At 48.8% G+C, this 15,681-nt stretch overlaps 1 protein-coding gene across 7 annotated transcripts in view; it reads left to right on the top strand.

Moving 5' to 3' along the window:
* Nucleotides 1-13,092, top strand: part of crtc3 (CREB regulated transcription coactivator 3) — a 44,231-nt gene extending 31,139 nt beyond the window's left edge. For 4 of the 7 annotated variants that reach the window (XM_086224533.1, XM_086224570.1, XM_086224550.1 and 1 more), the window contains 9 exons: nucleotides 4,313-4,363; nucleotides 4,450-4,535; nucleotides 5,741-5,790; nucleotides 6,704-6,924; nucleotides 8,229-8,464; nucleotides 8,736-8,921; nucleotides 9,204-9,287; nucleotides 10,279-10,486; nucleotides 11,899-13,092. In XM_086224533.1, the coding sequence (XP_086080659.1) occupies nucleotides 4,313-4,363; nucleotides 4,450-4,535; nucleotides 5,741-5,790; nucleotides 6,704-6,924; nucleotides 8,229-8,464; nucleotides 8,736-8,921; nucleotides 9,204-9,287; nucleotides 10,279-10,486; nucleotides 11,899-12,104 (1,328 nt within the window). In that variant the 3' untranslated portion in view covers nucleotides 12,105-13,092. The remainder of the gene's footprint in view (nucleotides 1-4,312; nucleotides 4,364-4,449; nucleotides 4,536-5,740; nucleotides 5,791-6,703; nucleotides 6,925-8,228; nucleotides 8,465-8,735; nucleotides 8,922-9,203; nucleotides 9,288-10,278; nucleotides 10,487-11,898) is intronic. The other 3 variants (XM_086224557.1, XM_086224580.1, XM_086224565.1) reach the window with 2 other exon arrangements.
* The last annotated feature ends 2,589 nt before the right edge of the window (nucleotides 13,093-15,681 follow it).

Genomic DNA, 15,681 nt, shown 5'->3' on the forward strand with positions numbered 1-15,681 from the left:
TGGTCATTCATTAACAGACCTGCCAGCTGCTCCTCTGACCTGTCAGCCACTCTGGACCGGCTACATGAATCACCCTCCATCCTTTCAATGGCTGCTCTGTTTATACCTGACTTATTCAACTTGTCCAAAGACAACGACTTTCCTCTCAGTTAGAGGATTCATTGGCACCCCCGTACCTCCCCCCGCCTCCCTCCTGTGCTCCTCCCCTCTGGGTGACCAGTGTGTATTTGGCAGTGTTTGTCACTCTTGTCTGGTCTCAGTGCTGTTGTGAAGAGTGGCGCGTGAGTGCTCCTCTCGTGGATTAATACTCACTAAGTATAGCCAGTATATTGCTGTCAGATCTGGGTCAAGTATGACTTTCACATGCAAAGACAGTGATCACAGCCTAGATGAACTGATTACAAACCAGACGCAGACAGACGCAGGGCTGAGCAGCTCATCAGCATTTTATCAAAATATCAGTGTAGCCTCGTGCAGTATCCTAATAAGAGGAGGTGTGATCGTTCTAAAGGCTCAACATGTGTCACGGTACCATTCTGACTGAGGTATTGTGGCGTAGCAGTGATACTCAGCCTGCCCATCAGCCTCGAAAACTTGAGAAAAGGTCTTTGTTTGGTACAAACCCTTGCAAAAATGACAGCATTATCAGTTCAGTATGTTTCCGTCAAAATGGGAAAATAATGACAAAATCAAATTGCTGGTGATATTTAGGAACTATTGATATTGATTGGTGCAAATCTGCAAAATACATCTAATTGCAGGTATTTTTGACTAAACCATTGGCAGAAGTAGCCCAGCCACCCATTTGCCACCATCACTGATCAGCTGTTTTCTCAGGTTGAGCAGTTTTTAGTTTGTTCAGTAGAGAACCACAAAGACCAAAGCAGCAGCAGGTATCCTACAGTAGGAACACGTGGGCCAGTTTGTCTCAGGCTGCGTCCGAATAGCCAAGTAGGTCTGATGGCAGGTCTCAGAGCAGGTCGGAGGCTGTCCCAAACCACAACTGGCGTGAGTAGCGACCTACTTCTCAACCTAAATTCCAGCCTAAACACGGCCACATTGTAGGTCGGTTCAGGTGCATCCTACGGAGCAACCTATGGCCCACAATGCACCGCAGACTTCTTCTTCGTCCCCTAAAAACTTGTGGACTCTCAAGCCAAGTTTGCGCCACCAACAGTCTCCCATTCTGATGCAGCACCAACATTTATAGTCGTTGTTGATGACTAAAGGTGCGTTCATGTGCTTAATAATAGAGAATGAGTGAAAGGTGCGTTCAGAGTGGAGTGCAGTACCACAGTCAGGCCAGCAGGTGGGGCTTTTGTTGGTGCTGTCGATCTATTTGCGGTATCTGTGCTCTGCCAGCAGAGGTCGTGCCTCACCACCAATCTTATTCTCTTATTTATTCCCACTATCATGTCCCTGTTTTTTTGTCTATTGTTTTTTAATGTCATGCTGCTCAGTTGTACCGTACTTTAATTGCCCCTCGGGGATAAATAAAATCATCTGAATCTGAATCTGAATCTGAATCTTCTAGGGTGTCTGAATGGTGCCGCCGTGTTTAGGTTGTAGGAGTAGGTCGAAGCAGGAGGACGTAGGTTGCTACTCGGCAATTTGGACGCAGTCTCAGAGCATGAACTCGTTGCATTGTGGGGACTAGAGAGGATCAATCGTTCTGCTTTTTTCCTGGTCTGACACATTTGACAACACAAAGGTAGCCACCGCACTGCCGCCTAGTGAACGATGTTGTTAGAACAGCACTATAGGCTCACGGCTCGGCCCTAAACTGTCTTTGGTAGCGGTAGTAAAACCAGTATGGTGGACAGTGGTCGTTTCTGTTGAGTTCAAACTAGGGCTGCAACGATTAGTCGACGTTGTCGACAAAAATCGATAATAGCAACAGTCGACAATGAATTCATCGTCGACTGTTGTCGCCAGATGCGTTTTTCCAACAGAGTGAGGCGTCTCTCTTGATTATCATCTCTGCTGTGCAGTAGCGTCTCTGTCTCTGAGCGGGAACATACAGAAATGGCGGTGTCAACATCAGGTACGCGCACCAAAACTTCTAAAGTTTGGAGCATTTTAGCCTGGATATGGCGAATAAAAAGACTACTAGCAACGGTTGCTAAGCAGACCTTGGTGTCATGGCGGTGATGCAGGAACATTTAAAGAAGCCCATCGGGCAGCTGAAGGAAGCGCAGTCTGACTCTCCTCGTGAGACTCAAGGGACATTCAAGCAGGACGGTTTTAGGACACATTGGACATTTTAGAAGAGTGTTTTCACTATAAAAGAGAGCTCTGGCGTGATGAGACTGTGCCTGACAAACGTGTTTTAAATTAATGAATTCAATAAAAGATGTATTTTTCATTGAACCATCTTTCTTGTTTATTATCATTTGACACATAATTAAATTGACTTCATGCTAAATTTAAGAAAAAAATTAATAATTATCTGATGAGTCGACTAATCGTTTCAATAGTCGGTGACTAGTCGACTGTTAAACTAGTTGTTAGTTGCAGCCCTCGTTCAAACTCAGCGTCAACTTCATGAAGTTAAAGCGCGTTGCTGTTAGACACTTGAATTTATGGCTGACGTGACCTAAAGTCTCAGACGTCATTGGCAGAGATCTTCTCTAACGTGGCCGACATTAGCTGTCGTCCGAGTGCTGCTGCTCTCTCTGCTTCGTTTGCCTTTCTCCATTGCTAACTTGAAGACACACACTTTTGTAAAAGTGACCCGTTACACATCTGTCCCAGGACAGCCCGGAGAACAGGGAGGAAAATCATCGGAAGTGAAATATTGGCTATTCTGACATCAGAATATTGCATCGCCAAAGAAGAAACAGGGATGCATCAACAACACGATCCCCTCAGCGGATTGTCACGTAAATACCAAAGCCCGCAGGATGCAGCCCTACAAGGGAAGTGGGGCCTCACCCTATTTTGACTGAAATGACTAGAAAACTCCAGTTGATGACACTAAACCTGAACATTAATTCTACATTTCTGTCTGAACCGGGCCTGGCACCATGAGGCACCAGCAGGTCCTGCTAGACTACTGAGGTCATTTGCCTTACCTCTACTTGGTCTTCACCCATCATCAGGACACTGAACGGATATTTTCGTGGTGTAGAGTTGGATGATACAGCTGGGTTGTTTCTTGGTGTGTTCTTAGCAACGTGAGGAGCCTCATGCATGAGGCCCAGCTGCAGGTTGAGTGTTTTCAGTGTTGAATGAAAGATGAGGTGTATGGGTTCCCTGTCAGTGGCTGCTTGTCACCGTGCTCACACGTGGACAGCCGTCCATGTCTCTGGGCAAAGCGCTGAGACATCGGGATCTTGATTCTTGATCCCCACCCTGAGGAAGAATCGTCTAGCAAGGAGCTAGAACTTCGAGTCACACTGCTGGGGTGGAAGCACTTACAGCTGAGGAGCTCCACTACAGGTTTTTGGTGTGAGTTTTGCCAGTTTTTGTTCATGGAAAGTGAGCAACATCAGTCTCATGTTACTTCTGCAGCTGACCAGCTTCTAGTCTCTTATGACCTGCCAGCAGTAGAATCCAATGCATTTGTGCCGGTGTGAGTCAAGGACACTAGCCAGCTGTTTTCCATTGCAGTTGTTCTGTTTCTGTCACCCCAACAAGCAACAGCAGCGAGACACCTTTCAAGGGGAAAAGAAAAGATGCCAGACTGCTGCACCACCTCATTGTCCCATGTGTTCCTGACACCAAAGAGCTTGCACTCAAAATGAATGGGCGTCCGAGAAGATGGGAGCGTGAAAGGAGAACGACGTGGTGGATGCTGGGTCAAAGAACAATGCAAGAGAACTTCAGTGTTCGTCCAAGCAATGTGGACTTTAGGGAGTTATCTGGAATCGCAAAAAATAAACAAATATTTTCATAATATGCAACAGATACACAGGAAATGTTGCTGTTAACAGAAGAGATAGGAATGGAATGACAAAAGTTGAAACAGTCAAGGCTCGTATGGCATCAGGTTGGCAGTAACTGTAGTAAAGCAAGGCAGCGGCCCTCTCTCAGCTATGGCACCCCTCCAATGTCTCCCTCCCTCTTTTCATCTCTGACATAAATAACATACTGCCAGAAACTCAGTTTGTGTCTTGAAAATGTACAGTAATGGCCTTATATTTCAAAAGAGCAGTGCTGTGCCAGACAAGCTTGAATAATTTACAGAGCTAGTCAATATCGAATAAGCTCTAACGTTCCTCTGCTTTGTTTTTTTTAATGTCTTTTTTATGTCTCCATCAATCATCCCTCCCTCTCTCCCTCCCCCTCTTTTGCTGTGTCTCTCATGGAGGCTGGGATGCAGCCAGTGTGAACGAAGCAGAGGTGGACAGCTCTGGAGATGGTGGGTTGCAGTTGCCTTCAGTGATCAAATGAACTTTCACACGTCTGCAGCACACGTTTGGTTAAAGCGCCTCCTTCTTTCTGCAGTCTTCTCCTTCCCCGCCCTGCCCAATGAGGAGGGGCTCATAGGCGTCAGTAAGCCCCTTCCCAAGCAGCTATGGGAGGCCAAGAAGGTGAGGCTCTTGGTACTTCTGACCTCTTGCGTCAGTGCTCGGTCGGTGCCTGTTGTGTTGCATGACGTACGGTGAAGCCACGTGAATGCTGATGCTCATCTGTATAACTTGGCATTCACGGTTCTCACATCTGGATGCATTGTTGCCATGGCAACGATGGAAACTCCAAACTAAGGAGTTTCATTACCAGGATCTGACTGCACAACATGGAGTGTGGAGAACAGTGCTCTGTCAGTCCAGAGGGGCACTGGAGAGAGTTCAGACCTCCATCACGGCCAGAAGCCCCCCCTTTTGTTACTGGCTGCTCTGCATTTGGAAATATTGTTTATATTTGGAAATTTTGCCCAAATTATTTGAAATATGCCAGAATTTTCCATGCAAATATGCCTGCAATGTCAAAGAATGGGATCAATCAATGCAAATGTCCAAAATGCCCATCCTGACAACAATATGATGAAGTTATTTACAGCAGTGCTTCTCCTCCATCTTTGGTCACGGCCCCCCAGGCTAATCACCCCCCGCCATGCACTTTGCCAGAAAAATACCTTTCTGTTTGGTTTCAATGTTTTAGTTTTTTGTTGTTGTTTTGTTTGGGTTTTTTGCAATGTGAATTCAGTCTAAACGACCATTATGGAAAGAAACTCCCCAGTTTAGAGCCCCTGGTTTAAGTGGGGGGGGGGGGGGGGGGCAGCAGTCACATTAAAATGGCCGGCTAACAGCGAAACAACGGAAGGAATGTTTGATCTTGGCGCCTTGTGACTCGACATGGACTTGATGAAGCAGTCTTGCTTGTGTGGCTGTCCAAAGAGAATCAGGCCAGATTGGTGGGTGATGCCCCCTGCAGTCAGGAATGTTGGCCTTCATGTCATTTAAATCGTCGTTGAGAAAAAAATGTGTATTTGTAAACAGTGTATTTTCTCCGTTGAATCATGAGAATTCAGTGTCTCCACTCCAGTAACATCTGTGTGGCCACGGTGGGCTGCCTCAGGAAGCCCCTAGATAGTTCATCCCTGATTAGTCCCCGTGGCAGCCAGCATGCTCACAGCCGGGTCGTGAACGTGTGAGTTAGCCATTCTGTCCTTTAATTACAAGGAAGCTATTTATGCTCTTAACTTGGAAATGAAGATGATCAAATTTAATTTGCATAGGAGTTATTATCAGCTGGCGTCAAGCACTTCCTTATAGGGTTTTTGTTTCTTACTCAGGTCCAGTCAATGGCATCAAGGCCCAAGTCATGTGAAGTGCCTGGAATCAAGTAAGTCTGATGAGAGAATAACAAAGGTCAGCATGTTATTTTGGGATAAACTAACCTTTATTCATGGCACTGTAGCCATGCAGCATGACTGTGGAGCTTCAGTCACAGCCGTCAGATTCTATTGTTCCAATAGGATACAGGAGTTTGCTCTTAGCAGTCGCTGCTCAACAGTAATTCCAAAGAAATGCCACACATTCCCAACTCATCATCCAGGATGTCTCAGTTCCTTTTCGGACCTCTTGTTTGAAATCGTAGGAACACGGTTGTTATTTCAATCAGGTTCCTCTGACATTGTTTCAGATCCTGACCTACGACCTCCAGGGTTGCGTCTTCGCTTGAGCTGAAGTCTACGTCTCTACTTGCTGTTGTGTAGCTTTGGGCTAATGTGGCGTTGGCGTTGTCATACAGAAAAAAAAACAGACTTCTTTACACAGAATTGCCAGAAGAGAACTGAGATTCCTGGAAATACACCCTTGTGTCTAATTTAGAGAAAATGATTGATGAACAAATAATAAGGAAAGAAGACAAACATAATGACCTGCGAAGGAGGCGCCAAGCTGCCTTGGCCTCTCATTGCTTGCCTTTTCTCTCTTTGACAGAGAGTGAGAGATGTGTTTGTGGAGAAGCGTTTGTTCATTGTTGTGTGTTGTGCCAGTTTATGAGTGTGGGGACGGACAACAATGAGTCACAGTCGCTGCTCGTACAGCGTATGAGCTGCAATGGAAATAAGAGGAATAATCGAGGGGAGTGGGTGGGAAAAAAAGAAGTGGCTAGAACAGTTGGAGGGGAGCCAAAACAAGATGTTGTTGCAGCCTATTGTATGGTACTGTCTTTCTACACAGGGTTAGCATAGGTTGATTGTGCTGTGAGCCTCAGTGGTGTCCTCGTGAGTCATTCTCCATCTCCTCTTCAGTATATTCCCCTCTCCAGAGCAGAACCCCGGTCTGTCCCACTACCAGGGCTCATTAAATACGGGTGGCTCCCTGCCCGACCTCAGCAACCTGCACTTCCCCTCCCCTCTGTCCACTCCACTGGACCCCGAGGACAGCGGAGGATACCCCAATCTCAGTGGAGGCAGCAGCACCGGAAACCTGCCAGCTGCTATGATGCACTTAGGCATTAGCAACTCACAAGGTGAGAGAAGTGTGTGTGTGTGTGTGTGTGTGTGTGTGTGTGTGTGTGTGTGTGTGTGTGTGTGTGTGTGTGTGTGTGTGTGTGTGTAACTGCACGCCTGCCTGCGTGTGTATGTGATGTTTGATGAACTGTGTGATGTGTTCAAGACAAATTGGAAAGTCTCTCTCTCTCTCTCCCTCTCTCTCTCTCTCCCTCCCACACACACATTTTCCCACCGTCACCATGTGGCGTTCAAGTATTGAAAACTCGTACTGTTTACCTGGCATCAGTCAGTTGTACCGACGTGATCTGGTCAGGACCCTTAAAAGTGCAGAGTTGGGTGCCACCCTGAGTCAGGGGGCAAGTGGGAAGATTTAAATTCTGATTGCATAAAAAACATCTATTTTTTGTGAAGGAAGAGAAATCGTGGGGACATTCGTGGAGCGTTGTTTTTTATTTTACTCTTGCAAGGTTTGAGATGTTTCCAAGCAGCACAGTCACCTGCTGTTGACTGCTTCCCCACTTTTCCCACAGGCTGAGAACTCGCCACAGGTCAAAGTGGCACGTGATGGCATATTGCAAGATAAAGATGGCATTCATTTGCGTACATTATGAGTTCAACATCATCATCAGTAAAGTGGAATTGCAAAAGTACTTTCTTGATCAGAGATCCATGTTTTCACTCAATGTGAAGGTTAATCATGCAGGAAGTAGCTGGCAGGATTTCATGGACCCTGCTGGTCTTGATCACCTCCAGCCTGTGCACCAGAAACTCTGGCGATGGAGGGGAGGTGCTGCTCCCGCCAGCCACGTATCACAGGGAGCTCATTGAATGATCTCTCTGTCTCCAGCTTCCTCACTTTGAACTCTGCTGCCTGATCCGATCACGCCCACTGCTGCTCCCTCTCACTCTTTCTGCTCTCTGTGTGGTGCTGCATGTGTGGCTGGGCATCCATGTGGAGCCCAGTTCAGCCTGGACCAGCACCAAAGTGGCACAGGAACCATGACCCTGTTTTGACTCACTACAATCAGCTCTTTTCTTTTCCCTCAGCTTGCCTCTGTCCTCTCATTTTCCTTTCCTCTGCGCCATCTTTCTCTCCCGCCCTCGTCACACAATAAAGTCTAGTGTTTTGGGTTGGGGGGCTGGAAACCCTGCTGGAAAGTCGAGTCCATAATGCATCATAACTTCCACGTTCTCTTGTTCTCCAAGAACCCATAGCCGCTCTGGATTTATGGCTCCCTCGTTCGCTTCATGCTTATGTACATGGACGCACGGACGCTCTGGTTGTTGTTCATGCTGCCTCGTTATCCTCACTGTCCTGCAGGTCTCTCGTCCTCTCTGAGCAACCCCTCCATTCAGGCCTCGCTCAACAACTGCCAGCTGCAGGCCTCGCTCAGCAATCCCACCATCAACTCGTCGCTTCGCCTGTCCAGTAACTCCCCGCGGCGACGGCCAGCTCCCATCAGCCCGCTCACCCTGTCTCCTGGTGCCGAGCAGCGCAGGGGGATGGCCAAGCAGCTGTCTCCCACCATGTCCCCCTCCCTGTCCCCCATTACACAGGTACACACCCCCAGGGAGGATGTTAAATCCAGTTCTTTGCAACTATAAAAATAAATTGAAGTTAAGATAAACAAGTTTCCTTCAACATCCTCTGATTGACAGCAGTAGCTGTGTTATTTTTTCTTAAAGTTCAATTGATTGTTAAGCTCTGAAAACAAATATTTGCAAGACAGGAACATCGAAATGTATTTTTTAAAATACCATTTTTTTCTGAGTAATGACTCTGCAACTAAGATAAGCAAATTAAAAGCCCAAATCTTCTTCTCCTCAGTCAGTCTTTCCCTGCCATACACAGGGTGTTGCTTTGGATACCAGCAACATGGGGAGGGAGCCACCCCCACCCTACCCCCTCTACCAACAATCCCAGCATGCAGTGGACCAGGCTCGACAATGTCAGCAGCAGCAGCAGCCGATCTCCCCTCTTCAGAGCGTCCCGCTGGACTTCAACACAAGCCAAGTAAGAGCCCACACACCATCATATGTCAGCCACCCATGTTTGCTGTGTGTGCATGTGCAGCGGTGACGATCATGATGGGCTTGTGTCTCTCTGCCAGGCAGCAAATCTAAAGATTAGAATGAGCAAGCCACAAACTGTGTTGATTTTTGTTTCATGCTGAAAAGCCGTGTACGACCACATAAAACTGACAGCTGTTTTTGTCGGTAAGCTTAGAAATAGAGCTCTTGCTTCGCTTCCCAATGGTTGATGACTTGACATGTCGGGACATCTCTTCCATAACAGCATAACAACATGGCGACGCTCTTCGGGGACCCCTTCTTGGAGCAGCAGTGCACCACTCGCCAGAGCAAAACCCTCTCCTATCAGGTACCCCAACACCGCACAAGCACGCACCTCACTGTGGAGGAGGCAGTCATACTTACAAAACGGGCTTTTCAACAACGAGGCCTGGGTTGGAAAAGGACTTGGTGGACTTTCACAAGCTTCAGGGACCACAATGTTCCGCCTATTGACCTTGTTCTGAATAAGACCATGTTTAAGTTCGAGTGTTCCTTAAAGAAGGTTCCATTCATGTTCCGTTGATGTGCCAAGAGAAGAGTGCCACTAATGGCTTCAGGCACGGCCCTGTCATGTTCCCACGTTTCCTCCCAAAATGGTTCCTGAAACCGTGTTGCTCATGTTGTTATGTATTGAATGTTTTCTAGCTAAAAATGCAGAAATTGGTGCTTAGAGGTGAGGTGACATTTGGAGGCTGGCCCCTGCATCCGTATTCCGGAGCAGTTGACCACTGTACATGTCACAGACATGCTGGAAAAACTGCTGCTTGGACTCCATAGTGGGATTAAAGGAGTAGTTCAGGCAAATATTGTGATGCAGTTCCATCTAGTCACACTGAGGGAGGGCTGAATAAATGCTTGAAAAGGAGGTGCAGTAATCTCCAAAGGAACTGACATGACAGCGACCAATTTTCCTTTTCAACTGTAAAACAATACATCGTAAAACTATGGAATACCTCCTTACTTCCTGTCGTCTTAACATGCAACGTTTTTTTCAAAATGCCACTGGCACCTTGTTTTTAGCCTCACCGTTAAAGTGAGCCTCAGCAGGGCAGGGTCCAGCACAGTAAGTCACTGTCATTGCGCCACCCAATGGTTAACAAACACAATTTCAAGATTACACAGTCGTCACATGATGTTATATTTGCGCCGAAGAGCATGTAGCGCTCTGCTCAGTGCGATGGGTGTGAGGCCTGAAGATGGCCTGGTCATTGTTAGCTTGGTATCTTGGACTCGAGTCATCGGAGACGTGGCGGCTCACTGATCTGTGCTCCCTTCCCTCTCTACCATCTGCTGGCTAGTTGGACCAGTTCAGTCTGTTGGAGAACGCCATGAGCTCCACAGCAGGTGGCTCTTGCTTTGACCCCTCCTCTTCCGCTCTCTACTACTCCCAAGCGGCCCTGGCAGGGCTGGGGGGCAGCCATGGCAGCCTGCAGGACCCCATGCACATGAGGTCCAACATGCTTTACTCCAACTGCAGTGGAGGGCTGCCCAACATCATACTCACTGGTGAGTCCAGTGTGTGTGTGTGTGTGTGTGTGTGTGTGTGTGTGTGTGTGTGTGTGTGTAGATGTGGGTTTGTGTAGATGAGGGTTTGTGTGTGTGTGTGTGGGGGGGGTGTACACACAGCTGATGCTCGTGGTCAGGCTGTGAGGTCACGCCTCAGGTGTACAAACAGCAAAATTAGCATTAGCATGTTAAAGAATTGTGGCACGTTTGGATGGGTTTTATTTTGTCGTGGTGTCACCAGAGTGAAGTACGGAAATGTGGAGCTTTTGTCATCTCCTTAAAATCCTGCTGAAAACTAACATGGGAGACGATGGGGGAGTTGGACGTCTGTCCCCGCTAAGAGGCTGCTAGAGCCAACTGAGGGAAAATGACTCAAATGTGTCAACACGAAGATGTTTTTTGAAAAAAATGATGTGCGATGGTGGAAAATGTAGAGAGGAATTTCAGCCTGTGTCCCACTGGTGCTGAAGACGCTGGTGCTCTCGTCCAACTCTTAGTGGCAGTGAATGTTTCACGTGGAACCGACGGGGGAAAAACGGGATCCAGCTCGTGATCTGGATGTGGCACAAGAACGTATCGACGTGAAAACCAACCTTGGTTTTTCATAATTAGTTTTCTGGACAAACCAATACGCCAATCCAATCAGCGTTATTTCATAAAGCCTTTAAAACAACCAAAGTGCTTTACAGAGTAATAAGTGAAGCACAAATAAAGAACAAGATGACTAAGATAAGAATGAAGGAGAAATGAAATCAAAGACAGTTAAACTGTGAATCCTCAGCAGTGAAAGAACAGTTGGAGTTGAGTAGCGAGCAGAGAGAAGCATTCGTAGGGGACGGATGATCCACAGCGGCTCTCCAAGCCTGGGAACAGACCTTTGCTCACAGCTGCATCTCTGGGCCTCCTCCAGACGGCCTGTCGAGAGTGAAGGGTCGGCTCGTTGCTACGTCTACCATCTATCATCTCACCGTTAGCGGGCTGTGATTGTCCTCTCCCAGTGGAAGTGCTCTTTCCCACCAGCACAGCTCCCTACAGTGAAGGCGAATGCTCCCAGGAACAGCCTGGCTTCTCCGCATCCTGAAAAACCACAACTGAGCTGTTTTGCACATGGAAGCTCCCCCAGCAGCTCTTGTCTGCCTCCCCCAGCAGCTCTTCCTACCAGCTTGCTATCACATCTCTAAATAATGGATGAGGAGAATCTGGTTGTTGAGACTGAGTGGTACCCCGAGCTTTACCTCCCACCATCCTGTCATTGTGAAGAAGCCTTGTTTCATCTCTGTGCAGCAGCAAAGCGCTTCTCGTGATAAGATCGATATTCTAAGTTCTAAAGAAGTCTGAGTTGGTGGTGATGGTGTTGGTTGGTAGTTAGAAGCAGCTCTCATGGCAGCTCTGGTCTCCCTCCCTCCCTGCAGATGACTCCAACCCCAGTCTGTCCAAGGACATCAGCAGCACCCTCTCCACGGTGCCCGAATGCTTTGACTCGGAGGGAGGCTTCCCACTGGAGGACGAGCTGCGCATCGAGCCCCTCAGCCTGGACGGTCTGAGCATGCTCAGTGATCCTGACATGGTGCTGCCGGACCCGTCTGTGGAGGACACGTTCCGAAGTGACAGACTCTGAACGAATCCAGCATCACAAGTTTTCAAGAAAATTTGTGTTTTTCCTTTCCTTTCCTACACACGCATGCGCGTGCACATACACACACACACACACACACACAGCTTTGTAGTGTAACCAGTGTATCAGTCTGAATATATGCATGCTTTCCATAGGATGGCTGCGCATGCATCCCCTGCCACTAAGATTCATCAAATGTGAAAGATGTGCCAGCGCATATGCAGTCACGCGCACACACACACGCACACACACACACACACACACACACACACTCACACACACACACACACACACACACACACTCACACACCTCCTAAGAAGATGTGAACAAACGTGGTTTACATGCAAGCTTCCCTTCACACAAACTTCTCAGACATGATTTGTACTGTGGTGGATGGATGGCAGACCTGCACCTCCTCCAGGCTGCTCCCCTCCCTCCAACCACAGAGACTTGGACTGAACACAGGAGGCCATCCAGCGAGGAGCTGATGTCCTCCCACTTCTCTCATCACCAGCTCACAGCCGCCCTGAGGCCGTGGCAACTGCATCGCCATGGTTACACACCATAGCAACCCCATCACCACACTAAAGAAAAGCGGAGATGCCAACACACTTTGTCTCACAGCTCCTGATGCACAGAGCTGGGCAGGTGGAGCATCAGGCAGGTGGAGCATCTGGCAGGTGGAGCCAGCAGTCGCCAGCTGATGCCAGCTGATTTCCCTCGTGCAAAGTCTGCTGTTGTTGAGACCCGCCGGCCTCGGTTCCAGGAGGGTCCAAGTGGGTTTCAAACTCAGACGAAAGGGTAAACTGTTTACAAAGATGATATTTTGATAAGCAAATATTACTGAAGAGTTCTAGGTTTTAGTGTCTAATCAGATTTCAAGATTAGCTGAGCCCCACCCCCATCCATGCACACACCCACACACACAGACACACACACACACACACACACACACACACACACACACACACACACACACCCTCTCCCACTGACTACATATACATTTAAAAAAGAATTTAACTTTTTTAACCTGTTATTTTTAACAAATTATTTGTATGTTTGTTCATTGCATATGTTTCATTTAAAATTTTGTACGGACTTGTGATGGCGCTTGTACTGTACCACACTCTTGTGAATAAGGGCATGCGCTGCGCTACTGTGGCTCTGTTTGCTTTCTGTCCTGGTGTTCCAGCAGCCCCCACCCCCGCCCCCCGCCCCCCCGCTGGCAGGTGACTCGGAGCAGGTTGGAGTCGTGGACATCGGACACCATGTAACATTGCACTGAACCTCTGATTGCACTATGGGTTCGTGGCGCGTACACTGGCGAGATTATAAGAAATGTATTTTTGTACCTGACAACCCAAAGAAGTTGAGTGAAGTCGTTGCTGAAAGTCATGTGACTGAATATGTCACGTGACAGTGCACGTTTTCTCTTCTACTGGCGCTTTCACAACCTGGCATTTAGTCCACTTAGGTCGGTGCGGTTGGTTTTTGCGGTGTCGTCCGGACGGTCTGACCCCGCCTCCCAACAGAACCCCAGTGAGGTTCCAATGCAGCGGGAGCAGCGTCCGAGCCAATGACAGGGAGCCAACCAGAACTCTGAACAGAGTTTGCTCTGATGTAAAGGAGACAGTAGGTCACATGACAGAGACTTGGACTCCTGCTGGAATTAGAGCAGCTGGCGTCTGGGCCCAGGAGTTGATCTTCCCTGAGCAGACCAGTCAGACTGGGGTTGTGAGGGCGCCCGGCGTGGGGGAAATGATGGTCGGAAGCATTTCCAGGCTTGGACCATGCAGCCTTGCGGTCAAACCTCCGGAACAATGTGGGGTGGTGGGCTAGAAGCAGCTGGAGGGCCGCTGCTGGGGCTCTGCTTCACTGGTGGGGAGGGTTGAGAGCAAAGGTTCTGCTCTGTTAGCTATGCAACATTTTCCCTTGCCAAGGTGACCCTGTTGAACAGGTGCAGCTTGGACTTATGCAGCTCTCACTTGATTGACAGATGTCCCAATATTACATGTGTCCAGTGTCCACGGTGTCCGCTGATCGTCTGTCAGGTGAATGTTGAATGGCACTGTCGCTTAATTGTGAACCCTCCAGTCCGAAGGTGTCTGCACGCCGCGTGTGTGCGGCGCGTGTGTGTGGGGAGATGATTGTTGGGGTGTGGGGGGTGATTGTTGGGGTGTGGGGAGATGATTGTTGGGGTGTGAGGGATGATTGTTGGGGTGTGGGGAGATGATTGTTGGGGTGTGAGGGATGATTGTTGGGGTGTGGGGGGTGATTGTTGGGGTGTGGGGGGTGATTGTTGGGGTGTGGGGAGATGATTGTTGGGGTGTGGGGAGATGATTGTTGGGGTGTGGGGAGATGATTGTTGGGGTGTGAGGGATGATTGTTGGGGTGTGGGGGTGATTGTTGGGGTGTGGGGGATGATTGTTGGGGTGTGGGGAGATGATTGTTGGGGTGTGGGGGATGATTGTTGGGGTGTGAGGGATGATTTTTGGGGTGTGGGGGGTGATTGTTGGGGTGTGGGGGTGATTGTTGGGGTGTGGGGGATGATTGTTGGGGTGTGGGGGGTGATTGTTGAGGTGTGGGGGATGATTGTTGGGGTGTGGGGGGTGATTGTTGGGGTGTGGGGGTGATTGTTGGGGTGTGGGGGATGATTGTTGGGGTGTGGGGGGTGATTGTTGGGGTGTGGGGGTGATTGTTGAGGTGTGGGGGATGATTGTTGGGGTGTGAGGGATGATTGTTGGGGTGTGGGGGATGATTGTTGGGGTGTGGGGGATGATTGTTGGGGTGTGGGGGATGATTGTTGGGGTGTGGGGGGTGATTGTTGGGGTGTGGGGGATGATTGTTGGGGTGTGGGGGGTGATTGTTGGGGTGTGGGGGATGATTGTTGGGGTGTGGGGGTGATTGTTGGGGTGTGGGGGGTGATTGTTGGGGTGTGGGGGATGATTGTTGGGGTGTGGGGGGTGATTGTTGGGGTGTGGGGGTGATTGTTGGGGTGTGGGGGGTGATTGTTGGGGTGTGGGGGGTGATTGTTGGGGTGTGGGGGGTGATTGTTGGGGTGTGGGGGATGATTGTTGGGGTGTGGGGGGTGATTGTTGGGGTGTGGGGGGTGATTGTTGGGGTGTGGGGGGTGATTGTTGGGGTGTGGGGGCCCCTGAGGAGGCTTCATAAATGTATATTCAGTTCTTCTTCTGTTCTGAAGGCAGAACGAAGACGTGATGGAGCCACTTTACCCTTTTAATGCTCGTTTCTTTGTGTCTGAATGCATCAGGAACGTGTGTGTCTGTGTGTGTGTGTGTTTGTCTGTGTGTGTAGTGTGTGTGTCTTTGTGTGTACTGTGTGTGTTTGTCTGTGTGTGTGTGTCTATGTGCGTGCGCCGCCCTGTCTCCCTGTCCCAACGCCTGCCTTCTGCTGCCTTACTGATGTCTGTTGACTTCTTGACTGCCGCCAGTCGTCACTTCCTCCAGCTTGAGCTCTCTGGTACCGGCTGCCTGTGGTTCTTTTCTGTCTCTTAGTGTCACTATTGTTTGTTTGTTTTGGTGTCTTACTTTTTTTAGCTTCATATTCAAATGTACAGTT

The sequence above is a fragment of the Aulostomus chinensis genome, chromosome 2 (assembly GCF_037954235.1).
Source record: "Aulostomus chinensis isolate RoL2024-O1b breed Wild chromosome 2, RoL_Achi_v1.0, whole genome shotgun sequence".
Taxonomy (NCBI): Eukaryota; Metazoa; Chordata; class Actinopteri; order Syngnathiformes; family Aulostomidae; genus Aulostomus; species Aulostomus chinensis.